The 13,107-nt window shown below is 56.1% G+C and overlaps 1 protein-coding gene across 2 annotated transcripts in view; it reads right to left on the bottom strand.

Moving 5' to 3' along the window:
* Positions 1-1,941: 1,941 nt before the first annotated feature.
* The window catches only part of Dok7 (docking protein 7), a 33,919-nt gene continuing 22,753 nt past the window's right edge, over positions 1,942-13,107 (bottom strand). The window contains exons 7-10 of one of the 2 annotated variants that reach the window (XM_008841875.3): positions 10,883-11,607; positions 7,393-7,435; positions 3,117-3,269; positions 1,942-2,760 (exon numbers count right to left, since the gene is read on the bottom strand). In XM_008841875.3, the coding sequence (XP_008840097.2) occupies positions 2,624-2,760; positions 3,117-3,269; positions 7,393-7,435; positions 10,883-11,607 (1,058 nt within the window). In that variant the 3' untranslated portion in view covers positions 1,942-2,623. Of the gene's footprint in view, positions 2,761-3,116; positions 3,270-7,392; positions 7,436-9,714; positions 11,608-13,107 lie in introns of those variants that run through there. The other variant, XM_029567717.1, reaches the window with a different exon arrangement.

The raw sequence follows: 13,107 nt of genomic DNA, 5'->3' as shown, positions 1-13,107 counted from the left end.
ACACACACAGAGAGAGAGAGAGAGAGAGAGAGAGAGAGAGAGAGAGACTCTTTAGTCCTGGTTGTCCTAGAACTCAGACTGGTCTCAAATTCCTGGCAATCCTACTGCCTCGGCTTCCCATACTGGGATTACCCATGGACCTGCCAAACTCAGTTCCTAAACTTCTAAACCTTCTCGGATAGTAGTGTGTGAAGACCCGTATGGAAAAGCACCCCGGGCCTCCTGCTCCTTGAGCTGGATCCTGGGCACCAATGGCACCAATCTCCACACCCTTCTGTGGGCTTAGATGTCCTACACAGCAATGAAGGAAATCTTCCACCCTCCCAAGATAACCATGGTCCCCTCCTGTGAGGCCTCCAAGGATACCCCTTGTGCAGACACACACGGAGTCCCACTTAGTCCATTTGCACTCAGCAGCCGCACAAGCACCACATTCTCAGGTTGTCTCCAGGACCCTCCCTCCACTCACATACTCAGAGCTGCCTCATCTACAGCTGTTGTCGCCTTGATAGATGAAGAGACTTGACACATTCCGCGTTGATGGGTATTCAGGCTTTACAAGACAAGACATCCCACTTGACACCATTGTTCCCAGTTACAGCACAGAGGACTCACAGGCCACTGTATGAAGTGCTAGTGGCTGGTCTGGACTCGGGTCTGTGTGTACTGTGGAAGCAGGTGCACTGCCAGGATCTGTGAGTGCAGATTCTGGTCCCTGAGACGCCAGTCCTCCCATGGTTCAGGTACAGTTGAGCACTGGGCCTGAGCCTAGGACTGGGCTTTGTCCACAGCCCAGAAAGGACTCTGATTTGACTGAACGGAGGACAGGATAAGATGACTTCCATGGGTACTACACAAGGAAGGTGGTACAGAAGGGCAGCCAGAAAGGCAGTGAGCAGAGAGAGCTGCTCAGCTCAGGGCCAGCTCCCTTGGAGGACGTTTTCCCAAGCTTCAGTTGCAGCTGGGCTGGGTCATGGTTCCTGAGATCTCGGCAACTTTGACAGCTTTGCAGAGATGGCCCCAGGGTCAGGCCCTGGACATCGAACTCTGGAAGAGGGTCAAGTGGATGTCTGTAGTAGCTGTGGCCTCAAGTGGCTGTCCTCATGGCTGAGCTCCTGGGACCCCTAAGGCTTCCTTGACTAGAGGTTACCCTCTGCCATAGCAGAACAACCCCACCAGAGGCAGCCTCACCCCATTCTGGACCCCTTCAGACACAGCTTGGACTTTTTACCACATCTTCCTTTATCCTGAGGTAAGCCTGGCTCTGCCCCGACTCTGGCTTCCCACACTGGTGGCTGCCCCAGCCCCATTTCATTCCTCATGGGAGCAGTTGTCTAGGGGGTACCCCAGGCAGCCCAGCACAGAAGGGATGTGGTCCAAGCCATGCAGATGCACCAGTCCTGATTGAAATGTCGCTCACACCATAACACCCTTATCACAGAACCACAGTCCTGGAGTGGAGGGACTCCAGGATTCATCCCTAAATAAAGCACTTGCCCTGGCTACCAGGCTGTCCCCTGAGTCACATTCTCAGCAGAGGAGACACTCTGGGCTTCAAGTCCTCACAGCAGCCAGCCATAAACCCACTGGACCCCTGGTGGACTCCTTAGGGGTGGGGAAGAAGGGTAAAAGAGGATAGAGGATGTGCTGGGCTGTGGGAGGAGCCCAGGAGAAGCCCCTGCCAGCCTCTTCAGGAGGCCCACCACCCTAGAAACTGCGTTCTGGAAATGTCACATGTTCCCTGCAGGCACATCTGTAAACTCCAGCCTGATGGGGGGGGCTCTGCTTACCCCTCCACCCTGAACCCCTCGCTCAGCTGCAAGACGTCAGTCCCATCTAACCTAGGGTAAAAACTGCACTTGAGAAAATAAATTTGGAAAATAATGTGCATTGTTAAAAATAGAACAATAGAGATTTGAAACTATTTACATGGCTGGCTAGGGAGGGTCCCAAAAGTGAGAGGTGGGAACAGTCCTGCTCCCACTATGGTCTTCTCCTTAAGACACAGGGCTCTTGTAACTCTGAGAAACAATGTAAGGGGCTGGGGAGAGGGAAGGCTGCAGCCCCAGCTGAGGTCAGAAGCAGAGGCCAGCCGGTGGTCACAGAGCTTGGAGCCACACGGGGGACCATTCTGTGCAGAGTGCTCTGCTAGGGCACAGCTGTCATCATGGTCACCTCTTCCAGGATGGGGCGCACAGCTTGCGTCCCTGGCCTAGGAGACTGTTTTATCAGGTACTAAGGCTACCAATGCCTGGAGATGGGCCCATCTGTGGCCCCATGGCCCATGAGAACTTGTTCAGGCCAAAAGAAATCAACCCCGGGCACTGGTGAGGTGAGAGACTAGACGGGAGAAAGCTGCTGCCACATGCCTTTCTCACATTGAAATGAACCGATGTGGGCCCAGAACCTTCCATGGCTCCTCCCAAGACACAGAGACCAGCTGCACCCTCCCCTGCAGCAGGAAGCCAAGTCAGCCTCAACTGTGAGCACCCGGCGTACGCAGAGAAACAGGCCAGGGCCCCTCACCACAAGGGCCACAATCCACAGAAAGGGTGGCCTGCCTGCCCATATCAGACTGTCCAGCCCGGCAGGTGTCCAGTTAGCCTCAGCCCGTGCTGCTGCCTCACTGCAGGGCCCCTTTCCTCCGCTGCTCCAGCTCTGACAGTCGCTCTTCTCGTGCCTGTGCGTGTCGGGCTCCCACTCGATGTGCCGTCTCTGTAGCTGTGATGTCAATCTGGGCGTAGCGGGAGGCACTGGCCCCTGTAAGCAGCCCACAGTAAGTAAGTGGAGGCTATAAGCACAGCCCCCTGCATTACCCAGCTGCCCCAGACCTAGCCCGAAAGTGCCTGTGCCCTCAGATGACAGGACCGCCCTCAGATGACTGACAGGACCAATGGGTACTCTGATCTACCTCCTCTGCCACCCACCCTGGTCACCCTGCCAGGATCTGGACAGCCAGCCTGCAGCCCCTAGGGTGGGGAGGGCTGGGCTGAGGTTTTGGAAAGGCCACTTACAAACTGGTAGGAAGAACTCCTTAACCAGGGTTGATGTGCCTGGGGCTGAGGCCAGAGGCCATGGTCACAGCACCCCTGTAAGGCCTCCCTGTGGAAACCCACCTCGAACGCCAGCACTGGCCCCTGAGAACTCCAGGCCCATATAGTGCAGCTGTGGTCGAGAGGAGGGGCTGACAGGGATGTTCACGTATGTGGGCGTCTCGTTGCGTGGTCGCTCAGGCCCTGGGCTATCAGCAGCCATGAGCCCTGGGGATCCTGTGGGCAGAGGGGTTCTGAGTCCCAGGGAGGTGACTGGCAGCTGTACAGACCCCCAAAATCCACTCAGCAAAGCACTGCCTCATGCTTCATGACCCCATCACCTCCTTCCACCCTGCCCCTCTGCTGAGTCTTGAAGACCCCTCCCCAGCTCCCCAGTGTTCCTGGACTCCCCATCTTTGACCCAGTGCTATCATCCTGGGACTTGCCCACTGCCCCCTCTCTGGTCCAGGATACCATGGACCCCCAAGGCCTATTCTGTGTCCCTCTGTCCTACAACCTTCCAGGCACTGCTTCCTGTCATAGGCCCTCCTCTCCTGCATCTGCCGAGCCAGCACATCCCTACTGTCTTCGCCTGGCCCTCTCTTGCTGTCCTGGGTCCTCCACCTCCTGCAGGCTTCTAGGAGCCCTCTGGGTGGGTAATTCCCACCAGAACCCCTCTGTTGAGCACAGCCACACCTTCAACAGTATCTCCAGAAATGTGGGTGCCTCCTCCCTCCAGGCATCTAAGCACTTTGAATCCTTTCCTAAGCATCCACCCCTCTCTCTTCCCTGTGTTCTGGCAGTTTGATGGTTCAGTGTGTGCAGAGCTCATGGAGCTCAGGTGGGCAAAGGGGCAGAGGGCCTTCTGTGCCCAACAGGTGGTGTTCATGGTGGTCTCATTGTTAGCAAGCTGTTTGGATGGGCTCCAGGCCCTTCCCTGCAGGCCCAGGGACCCTGCCCTACCAAGTCACACCCAAAGGACTTTGGTATCAGAAGACCATTCTCCACAGTCCTGTTCCCAGGGTCCCTCTGCAGTGGGGATGTAATAGGGGTATAATATATGGAATAGGGGTGCAGAACACCATTTCAGAGGGATAGGCAGGAGCAGTCATTCCCTCATCCTTTCTTTCCTGAATGAAGGTCAGCAGCCTAGACACAGTCAAACTGGTGAGGTCCCTACCCCATAGCGTACACCAAGCCCGCAGAGTTGAGGTGGGACCTGGGGCTCAGGTTGGGGGCATTGTTTCTGCACCTCCTATCCAGAGAGAGGCCTGGCTCTGCCTGTCTGCTCCAGGAGCCCTGATCACCCAGCCACATCCTAGATGATGTGGCTCCATCTGGAAGTCCCACTCCATGCCCCTCGCCTTCCTGCTTCCTGCCATAGCAAGGCTAGGGTGGAATGCATCAACAGCTTGTTCTGCATGGAGAGGCTGCAGCAGAGACCCCCAGTTCCCAAGTCACACAGCCATCAGCCAGGACAGGCAGATGGGACCTAAGGTGATTGGTGTCTACCCCCTGACTATTCACTGAAGAAAGTGAGCAGTTGTCTCCCAACCCAGCAGCCACCGGGATCCTGAGGAAGACCCCCTACTATATAGTACATGTCCTTGGAGGGCTGAGCTCCTCTTAGGATACCAGGTTCCCTTTGCTGAGACAAGGTACAGCTCTGAGATCTATGAGCTGAATGGCCCTGCCTCCCTGCCTCTCCTGACACCTGGGACAACATGTGCTCTTGGAAGCAGGAGGAGAGGAGCAGCTCAGACAAGAGAGCTACTTCAGTGCTGATGGGCTGGCCTGAGGAAGGCAGGGTTCCCCGGAGCAGCACTGAACACCCCAGTCCCTACTTCCAGGTCTTCCTGTCTCCAACTGCAGATGGAGCTTGTACCTGGCCTCCAGGACTACACCCTGGTCTCCACTGCCCCCTTGCACACCCCCACACACCCCTCCCTGAGACTCAAAGCAGAAAATAAGGCAGGGCCATGAGTAGGTGACCATGCTGTGTGTACAGTGAATACCAAGGTCCTGAGGTAAGAAGAGTGGGCCTGGGATAAAAGCAAGAGAAGGGGGCTCTGGGCTGGGGTGGTAGTGCACACTTTTAATCCCAACACTCAGGAGGCAGAGGCAAGTGGATCTCTGTGAGATCGAGGCCAGCCAGGCCAGTTGGAGCTACAGGAAGACCTGTCTGAAAAAGTGGGCATGCTTCTGCTGGACAGGAGCGATCACATCCTTATATGCCAGTGTCAAAATCAGGGGAGTCCCAGGCAAGCCAGGGCAAGCTGTTTCCCCACTAGAGAAGGCTAGGCCAAGGTGCCCTGGACCTTTGGTCCAGGCCAGGGTCTTAAGGCCCATGCACTGTCCAAGCTATAGTGAACCCCAGCTGCTACACAGGGCCAACTGGGATGTCCATTCACTGACCTCAGGATCAGGGAGGTGGCCTCGCTTGTTAAGCTCACAGACCTTCCTGTCCTTAGCCCTTGGCAAGAAAACACCAGTTCAGCATTTTCAATCCCCAGAAAAATCTCTAATCTGAGCACGGGATTTCTGTGAATCTGCTGCACTTGTAGCACACAGAATCCATCAAAGCAGAAACCTCCTCTGGGAGGCCCAAGTGGTGGACAGAGGAAGAGCCCTTGTAGTCCTGCAGGACCACACAGCAGGCCTTCCAGGATGTGCTGGCAGGCTGGAGAGGGGTGTGGCAGAGGGGAGGAGGAGTGGGAATGTGAGTAGGTGAGCCAGGGCAGGGAGGCTGGGCAGAGGACTGGAGCCGGAGGTGAGCTAAAGGGGCCAGGCCTCAGCACAAGGCCTTTGAAGGCCAAGGAGGGGGAGCTGGTGCTGGGCCCGAGGCCTCAATGGGCCTGGACATGCTCCCTGAGTGTAATTGTTTTGGGGTTAGATTCATATTTTCCAAGATGGTCTAGACATGTGGGTGGTTGAGGAGGGACGGGTAAAAGCAGGACACAAAGTCTGAATGCAGGAAGACAGATGGAAGGTTCTAGACCACTCAACACCCAGAGTCAAAGGCCAGAGGGGCACTTTCCAGGTTCAATGAGCTGCCTCCAATGTGTACCCCACTCTCATCTCTAGGTGAACCCTCACTATCTGCCTGAGGGGATGTGTCCATCTGTGACTGGTCAGGAAAGGCTGGCTCCCCCTGTGCTGTGTCCCACCTGGCACTTTAATTCAATTTTAGCTTTTGGTAAGCATTGTTTTAAACCCCAAATGCTTGCCAGAACAAAGCAGATGACAGATGCCTGTCCTTTCTCTTCTGCCTCAGCCACAGACCAATCACAACTAGACCATAGTAAGCCAGGCACATTTCTGTTCCTAATTTGGCCCAGGGCCAACTCATGTGTCCCTCATCAGACTCAAGACTCCACCTCCCGCATGACTCTACCCTCTCCCTCAGAGGGAGAGGGTCCTATCTTCAAGGGGTTCCTACATCATCCCCATCCTTCTGCTCCTGGGATGGGGCCCCCACCATGTCAGAATAAAATACTGGCAGTCCTAATGATGTGGCAGTAGAGGGAGATGCCCACATGAGGAGGTCCACCTCTGCCACTTCATGGCAAGGCCAGCCTCAAGGCTCTGGGCCACAGACCCCCACATGGAACTAGCATTTCCGCTGAGCATCCCAGACAGGAAACCCCAGTGACAAATGGGCTTGGGACTCTCCTGCGAGTCACTGTGCTGACCCTGCTCGCTCACAGTCTTGCCTGCTGCCTTTTATCCCCACTGTCCATTGTCTCCCTGGGTCTCTCTGGGTTCTATCGAACCTATAGGGTCAAACCACCACTCCCTTGTACAAAGGAACTCGGAAATCTATGGCACCCACTTCAGAGGAGACAAGACCCAGAATACTCCTGGTCTTCAGCCACTGGGCCCAAGGCCAGCCACCCAGGACCTGCATCCTCTCCCAATCCTCAAGGGCTGCCCCATGTCAGGAGCAGCACCCTCCAGACGTCATCTGCCGAGAGCCTACCCTCCTTGATGACCACACCTCCTCTGACCATACCTCAGTCTTCCCTGCCCTGAGAAGCTGGGGACCCCGACACACACAGGCAATTGTTCCCTTTACCATTCTCTGCCTTGTCCACACTTAGAACCTGGGCCAACCATCCCAAGTCTGTGACTCTAAATGGAGATCCAGCTATCCACAAGCTACTCCTCAACAGGCCACATCAGTCACACCCCAGACCCATTCACCTGTCCTTGACTGCCTTACCCTGCTCATCTGTTCCAGGCATTCCAAGTGCCAGTCACCCCACTGCCCACACCCCTGCCCACTTAGCAGGGTTGTCCCCTGACTCCATCTCCCTCATCCCCGTACTATGAGCACTGGGGTTCAAAGTCAGGTGCCTACCTGGATACATCACTGTGAGTCCAGAGGATGAAGCAGCCACAACCTAGACCAAAGAGAACAGGGGTCAGTGTGTGTCCCACTCTCCTCTTGTCTTGCCCTGTAGACCCCAAGAAGCAAGCAACCCCTATTAACCACCAAAGTGACATGGATTCAGGGATGTGGACTATCTGTAGCCTGGAGGGCCAGTGCCTTATTTTCCAGACCTCTTTGTTCTTAGAGCCGCCTCCCCATAGCTCTGACCACCCAGCTGGCAATGGTTCCGCATGACAGTCCAGGAGAATGCTGAGGCCTCAGAAAGCTATGGACAGAAGTGTTCTGAGGACGCTGGCAAACAAGCATGCCCAGGTCACTCCCCCCTCCCATTCTTGCTTATGGTTCAGCTAGACCCGCTGCCTATCATCCAGGTAGCACACGAGAGCTGAGCGGCATGCATGTGTGGCCCACAGGAACCACAGCGTTTATTCTCTGGCCCCGACATTCTGCCCCCATGCCTTACAGAGAACCCCTTGGAGCCCCTCTGTGAGACAAGCAGTCGCCTGATGGCAGAATATCATCTTCCTGGCTAGGGTGTGGTCAGAATCTGAAAGGAAGTGGCAGATGGGGAAGAGGAATGAGCCACTGGTGGACACTTCACTGGCTTGTTCCCCCTACTCTAGCTGGGAGGAAGTAGAGGCTGAACTAGCCTAGAGCTGTAAACATCTCAAGCCCCTATAGAAAAAGGTGACCATAAAGAATCCCAGAATCCCAGTGACTCTGAGGGGCCAACTTGGCAGTGGGATCTCATGCAGGGAAGGCAGAAAGGGGGATTTGGTATCTGGACTGGTCTAGGTGAGCCTTGAGGGAGTTGGTCACAGGCCCAGGCTACAGATAAGGATGGCCCCTGGCAACCCAGGCTGGTCTAACTGCCGTTTATAACAGAGCCCCATGCAAGCTTGGGGACCCAAGCACCCCTAGGATGAGTCAGACACTCCAGGCTCTATCACATATAGGTCTCCAAGGGTGTTTGACACTCAAATTCTCTGTCGCCGAACAGAGTCAAGTCCTCAGCAGCCCTCGCAAAGAGCACCTGCTCAGGGAGGGTCAAGGCTACAAGATCAACTCCAGACCCTGGTTGCAGGTGGACTGCAACAGGGTAACAAGAATGCATGACCAGGTGAGGTCCACTGGTAGGTTGTCTGTGAGGACTAAGATCAGTGTCCACTACTTTTGTATGTCCTCAACCTGAGGGGAAGCCCACCACCCCACCCTATGAAGAGGAGTCCATGGCTGGGCTCCACATGAGGCCCTAGCTGTAGATACCTTCACAGACTGCTGGGGGCTGTGGTGTCTTAAGTGATGGGCTGACACAGAAGAAGGGCCTGGGAGGACCTTTCCCTGGAGACCTTCCCCTTGACCCGTTCTCCCCAAGTATGTCATGGGTGGCCCCCTTGCTCCTCAGAGTGAGGACTTCTTGCCCTCAGCCCAACCCCCATCTCCCTAGGACCTGGACCAGACCAGTCTTCAGATGGAGGCCATATATCAGAGACCTCAACAGCAGGACGCCAACCTTACCAGCCCTCCCCACCTGGATGCCTCTTCTGCCTGCCATAGAGAGAGGACCCACGGGAGCACGGAAGTGAACTACAGAACAAAGGGCTCTGGGCAGAGCCACACCCTGTGGCCAGTCACCCCCTGGCTTCCCAGCCCCAGGAGCTGCACCTTGGTCCCTCTGCAGGAGGAATGTCTGTTCTGTGAGTCCACATCTTCCCGGTGCTCACACAGGGGCTTATAAGACCCTCAGGCCAGCCCATGAAGTGGGGACAGTTACCCATCTATGGAGGAGGAAACTGAGGCTCGGAGACATGTAGTGACTTGCGGAGCCACCCAGCTATTGGGTAGTGAATATGGCCAAACCCCCAAAGTCTGCCCTTCTGTACAGGGCAGCATGGTAGGAGCCAGGTCCCCAACTCCCAATAAATCTGAAAACAGACAGGCAGGGAAAGGCTGCTCCCTGGAGCTGGACTCTGCACAGGAGAAACCAAACAGGTTGGTGGAGAATGAATCTGAACTCAGAGCCAGCCCTGCGTGGGGAGACGAAGCACCCCTGCATATTACCAGCCTTGTGCCTGACCTGAGAGACCACTGCCGACAGCAGCCTGGGTTCCACACGCCACACATAGCACACACGCTATATGCATACACACTCCATGCCCCAGCCCCAGAGCCACCCAAAGCCACCTGTCCTCTTTCTCACAGGCCTCACAGCCTCAAGCTGCTATCTGGGTTTCAGACGCAGGCCTGGTGGGGAGGTGGGTCAAATGGAAGAAGGCAAGGCAGTTAGAAAAGAGAACTTTATTTCCAGTCTGAGAACGTATTACAAAAGTGTCAGATTTTAAAAACTCGAGAGAGCAACATCGTCAGCTGACAGTGAAGGTACAGATCAAGGCATTTACAGGTGAGCTAGCCTGCCAGATCAATACCACGGTGCCAGCTGGGGGTACTCAGAAGGGATGGGCACAGCCACACTGACCCTGACACAGGGAAGCAGAGCAGCTCCTGCTCCATGCAAGGAACCACACAGCCAGGATGACCTGTGGGCAGGGCCAGAGCCCTCCAAATGCCAGCGAGGTCCTGATTTCCTCCACCTGGTCCTGACCACCAGCTTCCTGGTCCCAGCAGGGAGGCACAGGGCAGAGCCACTGGAAGATTTTACAAGGGACCCTCCGGCAGGCTAATCTCGGAAGCCTGGGTCAACTCAGCCTTTGGGGGGCTCCCCTCACCCCTGCCAGGCAGCTCTTCCCAGAACCCTCCAGGGGCCCAGAAGAAGGCTAGTCTGAGGGTGCAAAGGGGGTCCAGGTCACAGACCCCCGCAAGTCATGGAGCCTCCAGAGCGTCAGTTTCCTCCCTGTGGGATGGGACACCGAGCCCACCTGTGGGTGCTGTAGGTTAACATGTAAAGTTGATCACACATCGAACATGCCCAGGGAGCTGCATTGGCAAAGTTGCTGGCTCAGAGCTGGGGAGTCCAGAGCAACTGCAGTGGATCTGATTTTGGATGGGAGGTATGTTTGTACACTGCACAGATGACCAAGAATGACAGAAGGTTGGTCATGAAGGAAGAGGGCAGTGGACCAGGACAAGGTTTGACACTGAAACCTGACCACAGCCCACAGGGATTTCAGTGCAATGTACAGCAGGAACCCATGGGCACAGAAACCCTGTGCCTTCTTCGTGGGGTGAGGAGACAGCCCAGAAGCTAGGTCTGGGGTTCTGCTGACTCCAACCTGCCCAGCCTCCTCCACTGGCAGCCATAGTGCCTACATGGGGGAGAACAGCCCTGTGGTTGTCACCCTGCCCTTGAGGCTCTCTGCACAGGTCTGATGGCTTCTCGAAACACAGCACAGAGAACCCCCTCTGCAAAGAGGCCAGTGCCACTCCTCTCCCATTGGAGGGGCTGTATCCAGCCCTTGGCAGCAGCAGCCAGTCTGCTGTCTCAGGGAGGGGGCTTTACCTTGAGTCCGCCACAGACTGAACATGACGAAAAGAAAGCTGGAGGTGGCCCTGCATGGGGGCTGCCTGCTTCCCAGGGCTCGCCAGGGGATGGACTGGGCAGCATGGCCTCACTGCCCAGGGCTTCCGTCGCCTGTCCCCGCTGTCCTGCACCCAGCCAGCCGGAGGGACACCCTGTGGGCGTCTGGCCACCCAAATCTGTGGCTGCACTGAGGTCAGAGCTGCCCTGGGAGGCCAGGTTCGAGTCTTTGGGGGCCTGCCACAGGCTTCGAGGAGTGTCATAGTGGTGCCGCAATGAGGTGGGCACCTGATACTCTGCTGTGCCTGGTGGGCAGGCACATAGTCTGGGCTCGGGTCCACTGGCCCCTGGGGGCAGGCTGAGCAGTGAACCAAACTCTTCTCCAGCTGGCCACACATCCAGGCTGCTGCCAGCATAGGATGAGAAACTGCCAGAGTAGGAGGAGTGACTGCCTGTGGCGATGCCACTGTCCGAGGAGCTCTGGCGGCCGACCTCCTGCAGCTGCCGCTGCCGCAGCGGCTTGAGGGGTGGCCGTGAGGCTCCCAGTATGGCCTCCCCTGGCCCCTGGGCAGCCACCAGCCCCAGCCCTTCCTGCGACGTGCTGGCAGAGGACGAGGATTGCTCTGGCCATGCAGTGAGCCTGCTGCTGGCACTGATGTCCGAATGGGTGGCCTCCGAAGAGGAGCTGGATAGGCTGCGATCGTCTCCTGAGACAGAGCAGAAATTGAGGCTACTGTGGGGTCCAAGTAGGCTGGGGTGGTCTCTAGTCAGCATGCTGTCACAGCCCAACTCTCCCCAGCTGACTGACTACACTTGGAGGCTGGAGCAGTAAGCCAGGGTCCCCCAGGACAGCCTCTTCCTTGCCTGACTCCCTACCCCACCCCGTCCCCTCAGCCACTTTGTCCTCGTTGGATCCTTTTCACCTCACACTTTTACAGTTCCCCCTGAGGCAAGCATCTTCCTAAAATACAGGCTGGACTAAGTCCCTCTTCCATACTATGGATCTGTGACGCAACTCCTGAGTTATGCCTCCCCTCCACTCCCAGCCCAACCATCCTGAACACCCACCATCTTGACCACCTTTCAGCCCAGCCAAGTCCTGGGACTGCCCACACCCTCTTCACTACCCCACATATTCCCACATATCTGACTACCCCATCTGGCCCATACCACCCTCTGACCCCAATATTGCCTCCCCTCCCCACAGGACCATGAGCCCTGAGGACAAGAATATGCTGGGGAATTCAAGTCCTGTCCACCACCCTCCCACCCTGCCAGGCTCCCACCTCTCCTCACGGAGAGGGAAAACCATGCCATCCTTGTTTTTTCCTCTCAGCTGGCCTGCCTTCCAGGGCTCCTGAGTGGACACCAGAGGCAAGCCTCCCAAGGAGATAAGAAAGCTTACTGCAAGCTCGAGACTCCCTGCTTCAAGAGGGAGGGCATGGAAGGGAAGGGAGAAGGCCACCATCCCTCTGTGCACCCCTGGGGGGTAGGGACAGGCACAGGCATGAGAGAACACTGGCAGGACTGCTCTGGCCTGGGAAGACCCAGCCAGTCCACCTGCTCTGTCAGCCACCAACCCACAGCTGCAGCTGCTCTTGGCTGGGCTTCCAGCCCCTTCCATCCATGTTTCCATGACATAGCTTAAGAGGGCCTTTGCTCCTGGGAAGTCAGCTCTGAGCTGAGCATTTTGGTCCCTGAGCATTTTGTCATAGCACAGACAGTAAAACTAAATTGCAGGAGGCTTGGGCCTTGTCCAGCATGGTTGGTGGGTGGGAAAGAATTCAAACCCAGATCGTACGTCCCATCAGAGCCTTCTGCTCATGTTTAATACATGTTTGTGGGATAGTGTATGAATGAATGCAGGGAGAATAGGGAGAATAAATGAGTAGGAAGGAGAACAATGAGTGGATAGATGGATGGATGCATGGATGCATGGTGCATGGATGCATGACAAAGGAATGAACGAGCAGGCGGGAGAACAGCAATTGGATGGATGATGGATGGATGGATGGATGGATGATGGATGGACGGATGGATAGACAGATGGACGGATGGATGATGGATGGATGGATGGACAGATGGATGGATGATGGATGGATGGATGGACAGATGGATGGATGGATGGATGATGGATGGATGGATGGACAGATGGATGGATGGATGATGGATGGATGGATGGACAGATGGATGGATGGATGGATGGA

Source organism: Nannospalax galili, unplaced genomic scaffold (genome assembly GCF_000622305.1).
Source record: "Nannospalax galili isolate Female #2095 unplaced genomic scaffold, S.galili_v1.0 scaffold101, whole genome shotgun sequence".
NCBI classification, from domain to species: domain Eukaryota; kingdom Metazoa; phylum Chordata; class Mammalia; order Rodentia; family Spalacidae; genus Nannospalax; species Nannospalax galili.
This window is presented reverse-complemented; position numbering and strand designations above follow the sequence as displayed.